The sequence below is a fragment of the Epinephelus moara genome, chromosome 20 (genome assembly GCF_006386435.1).
Source record: "Epinephelus moara isolate mb chromosome 20, YSFRI_EMoa_1.0, whole genome shotgun sequence".
NCBI lineage: Eukaryota > Metazoa > Chordata > Actinopteri > Perciformes > Serranidae > Epinephelus > Epinephelus moara.
The window spans coordinates 8,598,568-8,616,883 of NC_065525.1; the positions used below are offsets into that span (position 1 = coordinate 8,598,568).

Genomic DNA, 18,316 nt, shown 5'->3' on the forward strand with positions numbered 1-18,316 from the left:
AAAGGGTGTGTTTTTATTATAGGTAAGCCTGTGTATGTTAAAAAATTAAGCAGATGTGTTCTCCAAGTCCATAATTAACTTACATATGGCATATAGATCTAACTTTTCAGTTCATGTGTAAAATATCACATTACTGAATAGAGACAATTTTAATGATGTAGTTTGGCAGTGTACAGGTATAGTGGTGTAGTTTAATGAGTTAAAAGTATGGTGATGAACGTAGTTTAATGGGGTATAAATGACTACAGGGTATGGGGTATGGTTATTACAGTGTAGTTTGAAGGGGTACAGGTATAGTGATGTAGTTACTACAGGCATCATGATGCAGTGTGACATAGTACAAACCATTACGGGGTATGGGTACAGGTATAGTGATGTAGTTTGATGAGGTATGAATTACTATGGGGTACAAGTATATTGACGTAGTTTGATGGGGTATGAATTACTATGGGGTATAGGTATTGTGACGTAGTTTGATGGGGTATGAATTACTATGTGGTACAGGTATCATGACGTAGTTTGATGGGGTATGACTTACTATGGGGTACAGGTATAGTGATGTAGTTTGATGGGGTGTGAATAATTATGGGGTACAGGTATAGTGATGTAGTTTGATGAGGTATGAATTACTATGGGGTACAGATATAGTGATGTAGTTTGATGGGGTGTGCATAACTATGGGGTACAGGTATATTGACGTAGTTTGATGAGGTATGAATTACTATGGGGTACAGGTATCATGACGTAGTTTGATGGGGTATGAATTACTATGGGGTACAGGTATCATGACGTAGTTTGATGAGGTATGAATTACTATGGGGTACAGGTATAGTGATGTAGTTTGATCAGGTATGAATTACTATGGTTTATTACACGGCTCTATTAAATGCTGTATTCTGATTGGTCAGTCGCGGCATTCAGCAGTCTGATATTACTGTGTAATGACCGTTGCTAGTAGCAACGGTCATTACACAGTTGCTATGTAGCCCAGCGTTGCTAGGGACACTGCCCTGCAACACTGCAGCTGTCAAACAACTTCCGAGGGAAAAAACAAACAGAAATGGCTGATTTTAACATTTCTTTTAACTTATTTGGAGTAGCTACAAGGATTTTGAGGAATGGGATACCACTGAGGAAAAAGAAATGGAGAAGGAAAGAAAAAAATCAAGTGAAAAACGGCACAAGGAACTGACACCTGAAGAGCTTCAAGTGATAGAGGAGGAGAAAGATGAGATAAATACAAAAAAGACAACAAAATGGGCTACTGTACTATACTGTACTGTACTACTACTACTACTACTATAGGCTACTGACGGACTTTCTCTGCCAAAAACAAAAGAACACGGATTTGAATACACACTCGGCAGTCATGCTTAATGACATTTTACGTGAGTTTTATGCCTCGGTTCAGTCCACTAAGCCTGGGTGAGTACAAAACTTTCACCAAAAGTTGTCGAATCCGGTCTGTTTTAATGCACTTCGCGGAGACAGACAACATTATTTATTTAACTGATAATTAGCCATGTAATAAGCGGGATAATGTATAATGAGCCGGTCGGGAGTTATTTTCCCAGTATTCACCGGCTCATTATACATGTACGTATTATACATTATACGTACAGGTATAGTGATGTAGTTTATTGGGGTATGAATTACTATGGGGTACAGGTATACTGATGTAGTTTGATGAGGTGTTAATTTCTATGGGGTACAGGTATACTGATGTAGTTTGATGAGGTGTTAATTTCTATGGGGTACAGGTATAGTGATGAAGTTTGATGGGGTACATGTATAGTGATGCATACTAACTACTACAGGGTTTGGGGTACAGGTACAAAAATGTACTTTGACTGTGTAGAGTTGTAATGATGTAGTAATATAGTTTAACAGTGTAAAAACAGTTGTTTGGGTGTGTGTAGTGATGCAGTTTGACAAGATACAGGTACTGTGATGTAGTTGGACAGGTACAAGTATAGAAAATTGGTCTTACAGATAAAAGTGATTGTGATGTAGTTTAGTGAGGTACAAACTTGTACACGGCACAAGTGTAGCACTTCAGTTTAACAGTGTACATGGAAAATTGAGGTTGACAATGTATAGCTGCAGAGGAGTTAAGTAGCTGTGCCCTGACAGTCTGACCTGACTTTTGAGAGCATTGTGGTAAAAATAGGGCGGTGTGTATTTGTCTGAGTCATGGCTGGGTGACTGGAGTGTTGGTGGAATTACAATGAAAAGCAATGACATAAAACCAGACAGTGTGTTCGTGGGTGCAACTGTGGTGAGTAGGTGGGCTCTACAGGAAACAGTGTAATGCAACGGAAATTTGCATTAGACTGTTTCCTGTTTGAGCCGGGTCAAGATAAACACAGCCAGGCATCCATACATTCAACATGACCTTGAATGAACACTTCATCAAGGTGAAAAGATATTATTCACAGTAAGAGCATTTTCCTGGATGTGAATTGAGAACAGCCCTAGTTCACTTTTCAATGGATGTGTTTAAATTTAGGACTAAAGCTAATTCAAGAAAACACGCTCTTCCTGTGTGCTGCTGCGGAGCAGAAATGCCAGCGTATATACTTGAGATCTATGTGCGTGCAGTGATTTAGGAGCACTGAAACAGGTACTGTAACAAACTACACTGAAAAAGCACTGATACCATTTCCTTTTGAGAGCAACTCGTGTTTCAAGTATATGTTTATCTGACCTGATAATGCACTGTGTTCCCACAATACCATCAAAACGTGCTGATAAAAAATACTTTACAGTGTGATTATCTTGGCCAGTGCCCCAGAATATATATTACCTTGACATGTATTGAATTTTACAATTTAGTGGCATCATAATTCATGACTTCAGCAAAACATTTCTTTGAATTGCAATTTAATTTAATTTCCATTTTAAACTTTGTATCTTTGTTATGAAAGTGTAGAAATAGAAACGTCAATGTGGTTTTAGAAACATCTTTAATGTGGAGCTACAGTATTTCTTGACCAAACTGGGGGCATGACTAGGTTCAGCATGTCAGTTGTAGCCCCATCATAACACAATGAGCTAGATTATATTACTTAAGAAGACTCACCACTATTTTGGTCTTGTTAAATTGCAAATCAAACAGTCCCCTCATAACAGTGGTGTTTCTAACCATGATGTTTGGCTCGGGGGCAGACACTGGCTTGCAAAGCGCATTAACCAGACAACAGAAATGCCTTATTTTTGCGTCATAGAATGTTAGTTGTGGAATTAGCATTAAACAACCAGAAGAAGCTCGAGACTAAACTTACACAGACATACTGGAATCTTCAAAAATAATTAGTGTCATTGCTTTTGTGACTTTGTTCTTTGATTACATAGTTTAGGTCTATTTACAGTATGTAGTTATTTGCTATATTATCATTATGTTTGGTGTTATTCCATTAGTGTTATTCTTGTCTTCATCCTGCTCTGTGATGCTGCAAAGCATCTCATGTTTAAAGATTAGCAATAAGCCCTGAGCAACTGCAAAGGATTATCACCTGTATAAGATAGCATGCAGCTGTTGAACTAAACAGAGCTGAATATACCTGTTCGGCCAACCAGCCAATGTGTTTGAGATGGGGGTGCGTGGAGGACGAAGACGAGGCCCCTAGGTAAGCGTTGATGTGAGCCAGGGTGTGAGGCAGCAGGGCGGCAATGTTGGTGTGGACGGCAGTGAACCAGGAGTTGGCAGTGGGGCCGTCCTTACAGCGCAGCACCACCGTGTGTTGGCCATCTGGGGAATGGAGCTCAAGAAGTCTATATGGGACAAAGGAAATATATGAACTGTATCAGCAGCCCCATACAGGCACTAGACGGAATAATGTTAACTTCTCATGGAAAAGAACTAACCACAATCACAAACGTGAACCATTAAGACCAGGATTCTAAGCTATGGAGTTGTCTGATAAAACAGTTTTCTTTGAGAGTCCTATGTCTTTTAGGATATATTCTAGTTGAACACACATTTTATTCTTTGAGATATACTTGAAAGTTGCAACGAAATATATAATTATTCTATGTAATCTCCTTGGAGCTTCCTCAATGTTCTAGACCAGGGATCCGCAACCTTAACAATCAAAAAAGACATTTTCTGCCAAAAAAGAAATCTGTCTGGAGCTGCAAAACATATTTGAGCCTCATAATAAAGGTAACACAGCTTTTTAAGTCTAATTTGGCCTATCAACATTGCTAATAGATAATTAGCATCCATTAATATGTTTCAGCACAAGGTGGCTACTCTGCAGTGGGCTATATTTGATTATTTGATACTTTAACTTTGCATGCACTATTGAATTCTCGACTTTCCCCTGAGACTTTCCCTTTTTGTATTTGGAATCCAAAGCCAGCCTAGCTAGGAAGACTCAAGACTATTGTAGCAATTGCTAGTGATGATTTTAGAGAAAAAGGCGCCAGGGCAGACATATGATTCACATTTTGGTTGACAAAATGTTAAAACATTTTTTCAAATTGGTGTACGGGCTACGCATTTTTACAGTTGAAGAATGTAAGAATCACTTCAATCACTTTACGCCTACAGGTTATTAATGGTTATTCATTTCCAAATAATTTATTGCCAAAGCCACAGGGAGTCACTGGAGAGGTGCCAAAGAACCGCATGCAGCTCTGGAGCCGCAGGTTGCCTACCCCTGTCCTAGACCAATAAAAGAAAATTATGGCATATACAAACCTGACAGGTTAATGGGGCCTAAAAAGGATAGGGATGGTATTATTTTTACAAGTTACTCAGAAATGCCATTATTTGGCTTTTGAGTGGTATTGTACATCAGGGATATTGAACTTGACTTGCTGGGAGGAGGGGCCTTTGCAAAATGACAGGTGGCCAGGAGCCAGTCGCAGCAGCCCCGCACAGGTCAGGTCAATTTAAATCAATTTATTTTCCTTGTGAATTCGAAAATGCTTGGCAACAACTTGGCACCTTATCATGGGCCAGATCTGGCCTGCGAGCCATATTGAGTAATGGCTGAACTATTTTTCTGTCAAATAAAAGCAATAATAGTTTAATATTGTGTCTGTTGTGTCTGTTTATATTTTGGCAAATCTGTGCCATGAAAAATCATGCTGCATTAGCTACTGGCATTCCCTGTTTGAACTGTAACCATGGATGTATACAGAAACAAAGAACCCAAAGTCAAATAGTCAAGCTGCAGATGTGTCAATCAAACCTGCTACATGATCTAATTTTCACTCATGTATCTTGCTGGCTATTTTGCATCCTTGATCCTTGATTTGATGACCATCTATTTAATAACTCCAAACATAAAGAGCATTTAGTCAGGATCATTATCTCTTACACAACAAACATTCCAATCTAATGAACAGAAGTTGAGCACAGGAAAAAAAAAACACACCCAGTGGTAAAACACACACACACCCAACTACGCCTATACTCCTACATACTCAGATATTTCTCTGTGATATACACACAAACTTTGAGGAGTTTCACAACATACCTGTTCTCCAGATCTGGCATGGTGAGGTTCCTGCTGATGTAGCACATCTTCAGGCTTATCACTTTTCTGTCTTTGGAGGATGAGGAGCTGCTGTGTTTGGGCGACCCGGAGTCCTCGCTGCCACTGTAGCTGGGCGACTGTGGGCGGACGCCGTCCCACGGTAGGTCGGCCACTAGGGACGGCTTCTTGAAGAGCGGAGAAACCTCGCGGATGTACTTCACTGTGGCGGAACACAGAAGAGACATATGTCAACCTATGGGCATCCAATATAAAACTAATAAAAGGTGACATGATTTAGTGGCACTCAGGTTGGCTGATATGGTTATATCATGACAGTGTCCACTATTTCAGAGGCTTTTTACCTTTCACAAAATAGAATCTCAGAGGTATTTAAATCCTTAAATATTTTGTATTTGCACATACTGTATATTTGATGTTTAATTTAAAAGCAGCAGTAATTTTATTTTGCAGCTTGTGTGCAGTTTTGTAGCTTTCTCTTGGATGCCTGCTGCTACTACATGATTGCTACTTTTTTATAGACCTCATTTGCACCCTACGCCCACAAACACAGTAAAGTAAGAAGAAAATACAAGCAGAGGGAACAGTCTGTGCAGATAAATACACCACCACACACTTGTAGTGGGTCATCAGTGATGATTAAGAGGTACTACTTTAGTATGAGCCTGATCCTGCGTAGTATACTTTTAACATATTATCACCATATAAAGTGAATAGACCGTTTCATTGCTATTCAGTTGCTAGGGCAACAGTTTTGGTACCTGTTTACTTCCTGTCAGCTACCAAGGAACCTATAAATCTATAGTTTCCTTGCCAGCTACTGCATTAACAAATACTCTAAAAGAAAATACACTTGAACCCATTTAGAATTTTAATGTTGTCAAGTTTGACATGGTCTATATGACTAATGTGTAAGCACAAAGCTGTTTATGCATACACAGCATTTTTTTTGCTCTGTTTTGGTCTTCACCCAATCTGTCTCTTTACCTCTTAAATGCTCCACTACAGCTAGCTGCTAGCTTTATCCATCTGCTGTACTGTGCTGAGCAGGTCACGCACAGTGGCTTTATCTTGCTCAAGCCTAGCAGTACGCCTGTTTATCTTTTTCATCTTTTCTGTTGATACCTGTGAACCTAAATATTGGGATTAAAGACACCAATGAATGAATACCATATAAGTGAGAGAGGTTCGCACTTAGAAATGTATCATTCAATAAGGTTACTCGATCATTTGTCTGGACCTCCGGGGCAGCAACCTGAAGGGCTAAAAAGTGAAACCAACATAGAAGTGCCAAAAACTGCAGTTCTTTAAATGGCCACTTGAGGCTGTTTCCAGAACCCAGTCAATCCCCATGTTAAAATGCCAAAGTTTACAGCAGAAATAAACATGTTTACTGCCTGGTACAAAAAAAAAGAAAAAAAAAGAAAAGTTTTTGGTCTCTAGAGCTAATTTTCCCTTCATGACAACTGTACAGGAGGTGAATTTTTATACAACTCACCCATTTACATTTTATTGAGGTTTTAAGTTACGCATAATTAAGGTCAGGCCACTTTGATTAACAGGCTGTCTGCCAATAGTGTCCTCAGCTTCTCAGTCAGATCCACCCCTGCTACTCCACAGCACCAGCCTCTCGCCCAAATATGGTCACATCTGGCTCCAAAAAACCAAGATGGCAACACCAAAATGCAGAACTCAAGGCTTCAAAAGGGGATTCCACAAACAAATGGGTGACATCACAGTAGCAATGTCCATTTTTACAGTCTACGTTCTACACCTTAAGTGACTCCTTTGTTAACACAAAAACATTTATTACTGCAGCTTTAAAATACGTTGAATATGCTGAACCATACTTGTAATGTGTAATATTTCTAAAGGAATCAGTGTTGCTAATACCAGTAGCCATAAAATAATTAACCACTGGGAAGAAAGTTAAATAACAATAAGTCTGTTAATCGATTAAATTATTAGGGAAAAATTCCAAACATTCTCTAGTTCCTGATGATGAAATGTGGAGATCTGATCTGATGCCCTGTTTTATATTATTACAATTTAAATATATTTGTGTTTTGGACTGTTGCTTGAACAAAACAATCAATCTGTAAATGTCACCAGAGACTCTTTCCAATTCTTATCGACCATTTCATAAAGCAAATGGTCGATTCCTAATGACTCATTAGTTGCAGCTCTGAATTGGAACTGGCTAAATGTCCAACCCAAAACATTAAATTTTAAATTTTGTAAAGCTTTAAAAGAATGAGAGTGACAATGCAGCAGATTCTTAATGAGCACTGACTCAGTCACTGAATCACATCTCCAATAAGTCTTTAAAATGTTGCATCAAATGCTCCATGATCTATCCTTTGCTATGTCTTCACACAGAGAAACAACAAGGGTCACACATAACTCCCTTTAACCTTTCCTAGGTACAACAATTCTTCTCAAATTAAGGAAAATTTTTCACTCTGCCTCTTATCATAATAAATCAACACGTCAGTTTGCTTTAGTTTGGCAGGGGCAGCTGTTGAATATCTACAGATCTTGAGGAAATAGTGTGTTGATAGTTTGACCATCTGTGGGATTCCACCCAATAACACCACGTCACTCAGGATATATGGTGTGGCCAGCCATAAACCAGGACATAAGGAAACACTCTGTGAAGTTTTCTGAAAGAAGTTAGCATTTAATCTGCGTCCAAAAACACTTTGGGGCCCCGTTAGGATAAGACTGTTTAAACATAGTTGGAGAAAGCTGAGGTTTTATTCTGTCAACAATCAGCTTGTAAATTCATGTGGGATGGAAAATAGATTGTGTCCTGTGTTTGTCCAACCTAAAGTTTAATCATACCAAATTATTCATACGGTAAGTTATTCAAATGGAAAGGGCACTGATCATATTTCAGCCAAGAATTTGGAATGTAAACAGTGCCTGCTATCTTCCAGCATGTCTTAAAAGGACATATTAGTCCCTTGTGTGAATTTATCTAAGAAAAATAAGAGTCGACTTGGCCACACAGCTGTGAGCTTGGCAGGTCGGCTGTTTGTAAAGCAATGGCTTTTGCTCTGAGGTGATGGATTCACTTTCCAAATTTGGTCCCATAGCCTCGTACTCCTTCCACCCCCACCGATACAAACACGTGCCCTCACTTACTCTTGCTCTCTCTTCTCCTCCTTTGCACATTTTATCTCCTAAGTGTTTCCTCCAGTGCATGCCCATAGTCTACATGTGTGCACATAATAGTGTAGTGTGAATAGGGAGAAATGAGAAAGACAGAAACTGAGTGTGTGTTGGACCATCAGGTTGTTCGGCTCTGTATGAAACCTGAGACAAGACTCAAGAGATGAGGTCATTCTTGAATGCATACTGATACATTAGGTTTGGAAAGGTGTGTGTGAGTATGCATGCATGAGAGCTACAGAAAGATGAGATAAAGTCTAAAGTGATGTGCTTGTTTATGATTCTTAAGTCAACAAGAGATCCATAGAGTTTATGACTGAGCCTAAGAAACAGAGAAATCTGCTCAATGCTTGAGTCCCTCCATGCTTGTGTATACATTACGCTATGTATGAGTCAGAGTGAAGGGCGGGGCTGGTAGTAATGCTGAGGCAACAAGCCAAGAAATTGAAGCCGCATTTCACCGGCCCTCATAACCACACCGCCCATACCAACAAGGTCTGGGACCATTTCTGCAAACGTAAGTGGTTTAGAGTAAGTAAGTGTCTGTGAGAGCATTCCTGAATGCCCATGTTTATGTCTGAGGGTCATATGGAAGAGGATGTCTCTGCTGCAAAGCCCTACTTTCAGCCTAATAATCAGATTTGCTGCAGAGATGTTCGGCCAAGATATTTTCCGTCCACAGACCCAGGGCTCTCTGTGGTCGTTCTTGTTTGTATCTCCAAATACTAAACGAACAGCTCACTGAGCATCACTGTACAGTGGTTATCAGCTTTCAAGTCATCTGTTAGTTCTACAGTTATTACCAAATGTAGTTATAATACTGCTAATAACAAAGCTATTAATAATACTATCACTGCCTCCATGACTATGACCACAATATATGAAAAAACTGGGATGAACATTACAGGGAATTAAGAAATAATCAATCACAGCACATGCTGAAGTTGGAACTTAAGACTAATGCCCAAAATCTGAAGTTGACACACTGCATAAGGGGGTCAAATCATTTTTAACAATAGATAATAACTATATATGTTAGCCTTTTTCCAAAAGTGAAACAATAAACACTGCTGACTTTTACTACATCCATTTGCATTTGCTTAAAATTTGTCATTAACCAAAGCTTTAAAAATTTCTAAATAGGCTACTGCTGAAAATGTCTGGCCCATTGATATATATTCCCTCATTTTAAAATCTGGCCCAATTAATTTGTAATTGAATAGCCTTGCTCTAAGGGAAATACTGGCTTTACGGGACAGAGTGGTGTCTAGTAATATGCTGACATTTTTGGATGGCCTGTGTAGTATTTCATTACTGACTGATTTAGAGGATGAAATTTTCCATGGAAACTACGACTCTTGTTGAGACCGAGTTTGGCACAGTGAGCACAAATCTAACTAGAGATGACATGTAAATGCGCAGGCATGCCTGAACCTGAGCGTAAAAGCTGAGAAAGACGTTAAGTTCAGTGTCAAAGACATGGCAGGGGAAAAAATTGTAGTAAGTAATGATACAGCAAGAATCTAGTGTACCGGGAATAAAAATGAAGGACCCAAAGTGGAGCCCTGGGGGACCCCAATGCATTACAAGTAACTCTCCACATAGCCTAATAAGTGCAATGATAGCAATGGTGGGTAGGACTATGTATGAAATCAAATGGGGGGGCTCTACAAGTCTCTACATAAAAGTGAAAGAAAGTAGGCTCAAAACAAAACTTTTAAATAAGTTAGTTCTTGCCTTCACATTTCTTATATTTGTGACTGGTAAATTAGCTCAATCACGTTACCCTAAAATCTGTGCAAGAGACAAAAGCCACACACCATTTTTGTATATAATAACCAAAAACTCTCACACATCAAATGTGAGTTATACCCAAAACATAAACACATACATGCTGTATCAACTACACTCTCTGCAGCTTTCTATTTAATGCCAATCCTAATTTATATTTGGCTACTTTAATTTCACAGAGACTGATTTGAGAAACATACAGTAGGACTTCAAGCTGTGCGTGCAGGTGTTAATGTTTAACAAATCAAGCCTTTAATCAGCCAGACGGGAAAAGAGGATATGGGAACAATTCATTTCCCAGCACTCACACAGAGTTTCACAATCATGGTTGTTCTCTGTAAAGGGGAACATGAAAGCACTGATTCATCAGCAGGTTGTCATCATTGTGAGTAAACCCTGACAAAGTTCAGATTTATCTTGACACTGGATTTGAAGAATCTGTTGGTTGGCAACCTCTGACCCCCAGCAGATTATATCCCTCCAATCAAGAAAAGTTAGAGAAGCTGATTGTAACAATTGTGACAACATATTTAAGATGATGCTAACCATATTCCTTTGACAAACTTGCACAAAAATTTGCCAGGAATGGGAAAGGAGTGGGACTGATTATGCAATGACGGTGTTAACTGATGGAATCAGATTATAAATCCTATCCTATCCAATGTCATTTATCGTGTGTAAAGCCTGTAAAAAACAAAACTCTTTTCTACAAGCAAAGAACGCCAAATCAGGATTACATATTGCATCATTGTATATTGTATGACACTACTTTGGAATGATTTTGGGCTGAGGATAGGTCACCTGAAAGCCGACGAGCCTGCTGATAAAGGTTGGCTAGATTTCAACCTGATGCATTGTTTTCAGAGGAATCATTTATTAACAATAAAAAGCTGTCATACTGGTAGCACTACACTTGAGACAGTTAACAGAGATCTGACAATGGAGTGGAGTTACCTGAAATTTTGTTAAAGATTATACCAAATCCTATTCTCCATTTCTCTGATTCTGTGATTTTAATGTGTATAATTAGATTCAGATTTCATTGTCAGATAACTTCACAAACAACACTTCTAGAATCTTGGTTGAGAAAACCTTTTGCTGCTGTGAAGCTTATGAATGCTCTCTGTTGTGTAATTTGTTGGCAGTGCGGACCACTGTACATCTGCTCCCACTCATTTTGTTTTTTGTTTTTTTTTGTCTTTTTTTGTTCAGTCTAAATGAAAGGCCTGGGAGCAGTTGCAGTCTTTGATGTAGTCACAGAAATCAAATCCATCGTCATGGGATGTAGCCTGTTTTTAACTGATGCCACAAACACTACAGGTTTATGCACTGTGCTGTTTTTTACCTGAAACACTGTAACCTTGTTGTTACTATAAGCCCCTTTTACACTGCCTCTTCAAGATGGGAATTTCACACTGTTTTGCCACCTCACTGTTCTGTATAAAAAGTACAATCGCGGAGTGGTAGGAGAGGTAGTAGCAGTAGTATTAGTGCCAAAACAAGGTCTGTATTAAAAAGACAGCCTGCAGGACGGGGTCATGGATGAGATGGATGTGATGTTTTGATGCATGTTCGGTGTGCAACCCACCTCTGGGAGATAAAAAAGCAGCTGATAGCAGTTAGCAGCTAAGTCAAAGAGGAAGAGCAGTGGCCTACAAACTGGGAAAACAATGAGGTCTGAGAGTTCCTTAACCATGCGAGCACAGGACAAGATCAACCGCCATAAAACAGGGACAGTAAATATTAATTGATATAAATAATAACTACTAATAATTTATATACATGTTATATGTCATACTAGAGGCTGACGCTACTTGTTACATGACGATGATTTTCGTCATGCCTCTTTTGCCTCTGCGAAAATCACACATCAGAGTGGCACAATGCTGCCATTGTTTGGTTCTGTGTAAAAATGCAAAGGCTGGATAAAGAAGGGACTTTGTAGCAGCCCTCAAGCGCAATTTGTGTGTAAAAAGGCTACTGTCAGCAATATGGCTGAAACATGGTGACCCATGCATCATACTTTATGAAGTCTGTTGGCATTTACACATGAAATAATTTATATCTGAGAGATGATACACAATAATAAGGCTGGATATCATTTAGAATTTTGTGATACTGGTGCTACTACAATACCTGAGTTTTGGTACTATAACCAAATATTTTAGACTGAAGGATTCAAAGAAAATATCCAAATGCACATTTTCTGGCCAATACTTCACAATTTATTTTCCAATGATTTCCTTGCAAGACTATAAACCTACAGCCATGCTAGCAGCTCTTTGAAGCTGTACTCATAAACAGTGCTGCTTTGAACTAAATGCTAATGTCAGCAAACTAACATGCTCACATTGACAATGCTAACACGCTGAGGTCTAGAGGGTATTACATTTACGATCTTATTTAGTGTGTTGGCATGCTAATATTTGCAAATTAGCATTTCACACAAAGTACAGCCAAGGCTGATGGGAATATCATTAGTTTTGCAAATATAGAGACGCGCAGGGATGATGTTCATTTGTAGGCAAACCTGAGGGTTAAACTCACCCTGGTTCTCTTGACAAAAAGGCAATGGGATTTTTCCACTGGATTTTGAACTATTGCAGAGAATACGCTTGTGGCAAACAAAGGTTTATAACACTTACATGTTTTGTTCAGCAAGATAATCTTCTCATTGGTGATTTAGGAAGCATAAATACAATCGCCTGAAGTAAAAAGCTAATGTTAGACTATAAACAAACTACACTCCAGTCACATGACTTCAATGTTGCCATTATGTAGTCTCATTCAGCCACTTGTTAGCAACAGTCTTTTTTAAGACACGTAAAGGCTTCACACTTTACGTTGTTGAACAAAACCTGAAAGTCTCTTAAGCTTGTGTTAACTACAGACCTTATTTCAGGCATCTAACCAAAACCCATTCAAAAAACCCATCGACTTTGAGAAGAGGGAACCGGGAGTGCCAAAATGCTAACTCATTTCCAGGTTTTAGGACTCCTGTAACACTATAGAGCGCCTACCTGCTGTCGGCAGATATCAACTAGCACAAACAGAGCAATTAATTAGTGTGCAGACTTCTCTGCCGTCTGCTGAAACTGATGATTGTGTTGTAGTTGAAACATTTGATACTGACAATCTATAGCTGTGCAGGTTAATCAGTTTTATTCTTTAACTGCATAATGATGATAGTCTTGCAGGTTGTGCAAGTATTTTATTATTGTTGCTTAACTGTCATGCACTTAAAATAAAACAATGTTTCAATTCTGCATTTAAAGGAAAACAGAAAGTGTGAATTGACCCCAAGCTTGAAAAAACAAAGTGAAACAAAACTTTATTTTTTTGGCCATATCTCCCAGTCATCGAGAACAATCGGGGAAATACATGAAATACCAGAAGATCATCATAGGATGTTTGCAGTGGCACTGGGGCTTTTCCAAGTTACATATTTCCCACTTTTTCCTGCCAGAACTAATAACTCTTCCTCTTTCCAGTCTGTCTCAGATAAAATGCTTTTTTTTTTCTCTTTCCATCATTACAGACAGATTCAGGGCTTTCTTCTTGCGTTGCATGTCTGTTTGTCTATCTCTGTCTCCTTCGGTGCCGTACTGCCGTTAAATGAACTCATTAGTTCTGTCAGGCCTTTCACTCAGCTCCACTTCTGCTTCTAATTAGGCCTGTACACAGAGGACTAGATCATTGTGTGTGTGTGTGTGTGTGTGTGTGTGTGTGTGTGTGTGTGTGTGTGTGTGTGTGTGTGCACACGTGTGTGCTCTCACACATTTTTGCCTGTGTATGCATTTACATTAATGTGTGCATGAGAGATTCCCCAGAGATGCCAACCAACATCCCATGAGGCCGGCTCATCTGCCTCTCTTCATACCTCTCTGCCTGCAGCAACAGAGGGACAGAGGGAAACAGGGAAGAGGATGGGCAGAAGAATAAAGGATAACATGCACAAGAGGGGGAGAGGGAAAGTCAGAAGAGTTTGACTCGACACATATTTGGTTGTGGCGTTAGTTGTGGCGAAAAGCTATCCGTAAAACTACCCGCCTTCAAACCGCCTTCTACTCTTCTTTCTCACCACACACACACACACACACACACACACACAGAAGTAATCATCTTATGGTATGGCCGAAATAACGAAATAATAGCTTACAGAGCAGCAAGTGAGGCAGTCAGACCCCAGCCTCTGTATTTTCCCCAAAAACTGCCCAGAAATTCCCCTGTGGTTTGGCCTGCTACTCTCTCCTCACTCGCTTCTCTCTCATTCTTCTCTTACTCTCTTCCCTCCTTTCTTCTCCTCCATCCCTCCTCCTCTTTTAGCAGTCCTCCATCTCTCACCTCACTCTCGCTGTCTCCCACTCCCTCCTGTTCTTTGTCCCTCTCTTTTCTCTGTTCCCTTGCCTCTCATAAAGTCCTTCCTCTGTCTTTTCCTTCTTGATCTTGTCTGCTCCTTCTTTCTTTCAACCTCTCTTCTGCCCCCCCCCCCCCTCCCCCCCTTGAAGTCCGTTTCTGCCAGAAACCTAATGAGAACAATGTGTCAAAATATGTGTGCGTATGTCTGTATGTGGGACAGATGTCCTCATGGGGTCCTTCCACTAGTATACACATGTGCAGATATATTCACAATAGCATTATGAACAATTGCAGGTCATTTTGTGATACAGAACAGTTTTTACATTTACTAGCTGATATTATAATATTACTTGTGTTATAATTCATATTTTAATGTCCAGTTCTCTTGATTAAACAATTTCACTTTACAGTTAGTGATAAAGCAAAAACAATTAGTCAATTCTAGGGCTGTCCCACGAAAGTTGAAGATTCAAGTTATCAATTGACTAAGATTTTTCAAGTTGAGCAGTTTTGGGGGGGGGGTTGGCAATCAGTGTGCAGTTTAGCCTACTTCTTGGGATGTTGTGGTCCCCAGAGTTAGCTGCAGAGTGTGCACCCCTCTCTTTCATGCTGCTCTCAGGCAAAGGCAGTGCAATGGAGCCAACTACCCAGAGAAAGAGAAGCTTTGCCCAGTCAGGGTCCGAGATAACGTTATCTTCTCCCCTCTGCTTAGAGGTGGTGAATTTACAGCTCACAGCAACTTAATACGCCACAGTGTCTGGCTTTTGATATCTAGTGCCAGCAAAAAATGCTGTTGCACATTTCCGATCCGTCGTTATCGTAGTTAGCTCGCATTAGCTCGGAGGGCTAACTTGGCTTGTTCACTATATTACATAAGCCTCGCTATCACCCTTCAGGTCCCAACGAACCCCATTCGAACTCTTATTCTCTATATGGAAAAAAAGGAGCAGTCTAATATTCCTACTGAACAGCCGATTCTGATTTTACTGACATAATTTTGAGACAGGCAATTGATTAGTTGATCAACACGGAATTAATCTGCAACTACTCTTATAATTGATTATTCCTTTCTGTAAGTAAAAACAAATATGCTCTGATTCCAGCTTCTCAAATATGAACATATTGTTTGGAAGACTACTTCTATGATAGTAAACTGAATATATTTGTGTTTTGGACTGTTGGTTGGTCAGCACTTTTTGACTCATCACAGTCGCAAAGCGCAGGTGTTACTAATGATGGCAATTCTATTCAGGTGTCAGTCGACCATGACAGTGTGACAGTGAGACAACATGAACAATACCAGGACCCTGAAGGGGTCAGTGATCTGGCTTTGTCAGGTGGTCAGATTGCTACGGAAACCCCCTCCCAAAAAACCTCTGACGTAAGATTGTGAGGTCTGTGTCCAACAATCTGACATTCACACCCACTTCACACAGTGATTGGCCAGCTGTGCAGAGAAGGAAAAAGGTTTCTTAAGTCTGGCAACATAAACATGTTCTAAAGGCCCATAAGTGCTTTCAATTACTCTGGCTTATTAGACCACTGCTCAGGTTGACATTGGGTGGAGCCATGTTGGAAATTACATGAGGTCATTGACTCAGAGGACATACAAGACTGATCAAAGTATTATTTGTTTAATCTAACTGGTGCACCGGAGCTACATAGATGTCAATCAAGGACAGAACCACAGGTGTACAGGACTTTTAACCCTTTTTTTTTTTCTTTTTTTCATTTATCAACTTTTGCAAAAAATACTTAATGCATCAGTGTCAAATGCCTGAGTAAAATACACATTTAATTTAGTAGTTAATAGTTAATTAGTTAAGTGACATAGTATCTCAAAATGACTTCCTATCTCAAAATAATGACTGACCTACTTCAAAATGACTCACTATCTCAATATAATGACTCACTATCTGAAAATAATGATGTAGTACTTCAAAAATAATGACTTAGTATCTCCAAATAATGACTTAGTATCTAAAAAAGACGTAGTATCTGAAAATAATGATGTAGTATTTCAAAATAAGGACTTAGTATCTCCAAATAATGACTTAATAGCTCAAAAAAAAAAAGACGTAATACTTCAAAATAATGATGTAGTACTTCAAAATAATGACTTAGTATCTCAAAATAGTGACTTACTATTTCAAAATAATGACTCACTTTCTCAATATAATGACGTAGTACTTCAAAATAATGAGTTGGTATCTCAAAATAATAAAGTAGTACTTCAAAATAATGACTTAGTATCTCAGAACTGTGACTTACCCATCTCATAATAATGACATACCTATCTCAAGTTACTTATTATCTCAAAATAACTTATGTATCCCAAAATAATGACTTAGTATCTCATAACAATGACTTAACTACCCCACAATAATGACTTACTTATCTCAAACAATGACTTACTATCTCAAAATGATGACTTGGTTATCTCAAAACAATGAATTAGTATCTCAAAAATAATGACTTACCTATCTCAAAATGATGACAATCATTTCTCATTATTTTGAGATATTTAGGCAATATTTTTAGGTTTCTCATTATTTTTAGGTAATTAGCCTAAGTCATTCTTAGAGATACTAACTCGTTATTTTGACATAATACGTCATTATTTTGAGATATTTCTCATTATAATGATTTGCAGGATCTTTTTTCCATCACACTAGCAGAAATGGGCTTCCGTAGTAGCTTAGTCTTTAATATCTGTGGTTGCTTTCAGCTGTCGCAGTTCATGTTGCATGTCAGTGAGCAAGACTGCTTTATGGTAATATGGATTTACAGGATTTTTACATCAACATGATGAAGTCACTTGATTTGTCGAGTATTTAATACACTGGATTAGCCAAAAACAGACATTCCATTAGGTTATTTTCCCTATAAATGTTTTTTCAATTGATTTTCCATAAAATTCACAATATCAGGGACATCCTCGTGACCCACAGTGGTTTAGATGTACCGTATAATTGCAACATACCCAGTTTGGTTCAGGCATGTCATGCTGCTCTCTCTCTCTCTCCCTATTTCTTGTCTGTATCTGGACTGTAAGATCAACACAGAAAGGTCAGAAATCTGCTATATTACAGTAGATATTACAACCTTAATCTGGATCATTCAAAATTAGTCACTGGTGACTATTTTATGACATAAATGACTAAATGGCTTGCCAATAAAAATCCCTACATACACTAGACTGCATGGCAGTATAACCACACACATTACGGAGAAACGATCTCTCTCACACACACAGATCATCATAACAAGAGAAAGTATTCCCTTGATCCCTCGAACACAGAGTCACACCTGCCCCCTCCTCTTTGTTGTCCTCTAACGTGGATCAGAGAAAAAACCTTTGGGAAATCACGCTGTTGAAGTGTAAACACACGAGTGTGTTTATCTGCAACACCACACTATAACATTATGAGATTACATAAATGAGTTTTCCAAAGGCCAGTGTATTCAGGGAATGGCCTGGAAGT

At 39.0% G+C, this 18,316-nt stretch overlaps 1 protein-coding gene across 1 annotated transcript in view; it reads right to left on the reverse strand.

Moving 5' to 3' along the window:
• sntb2 (syntrophin, beta 2) overlaps nucleotides 1–18,316 on the reverse strand; it is a 36,230-nt gene that overhangs the window by 9,051 nt on the left and 8,863 nt on the right. Inside the window, exons 2-3 of the mRNA XM_050073292.1 lie at nucleotides 5,490–5,709; nucleotides 3,564–3,774 (exon numbers count right to left, since the gene is read on the reverse strand). Of these exons, the coding sequence (XP_049929249.1) occupies nucleotides 3,564–3,774; nucleotides 5,490–5,709 (431 nt within the window). The remainder of the gene's footprint in view (nucleotides 1–3,563; nucleotides 3,775–5,489; nucleotides 5,710–18,316) is intronic.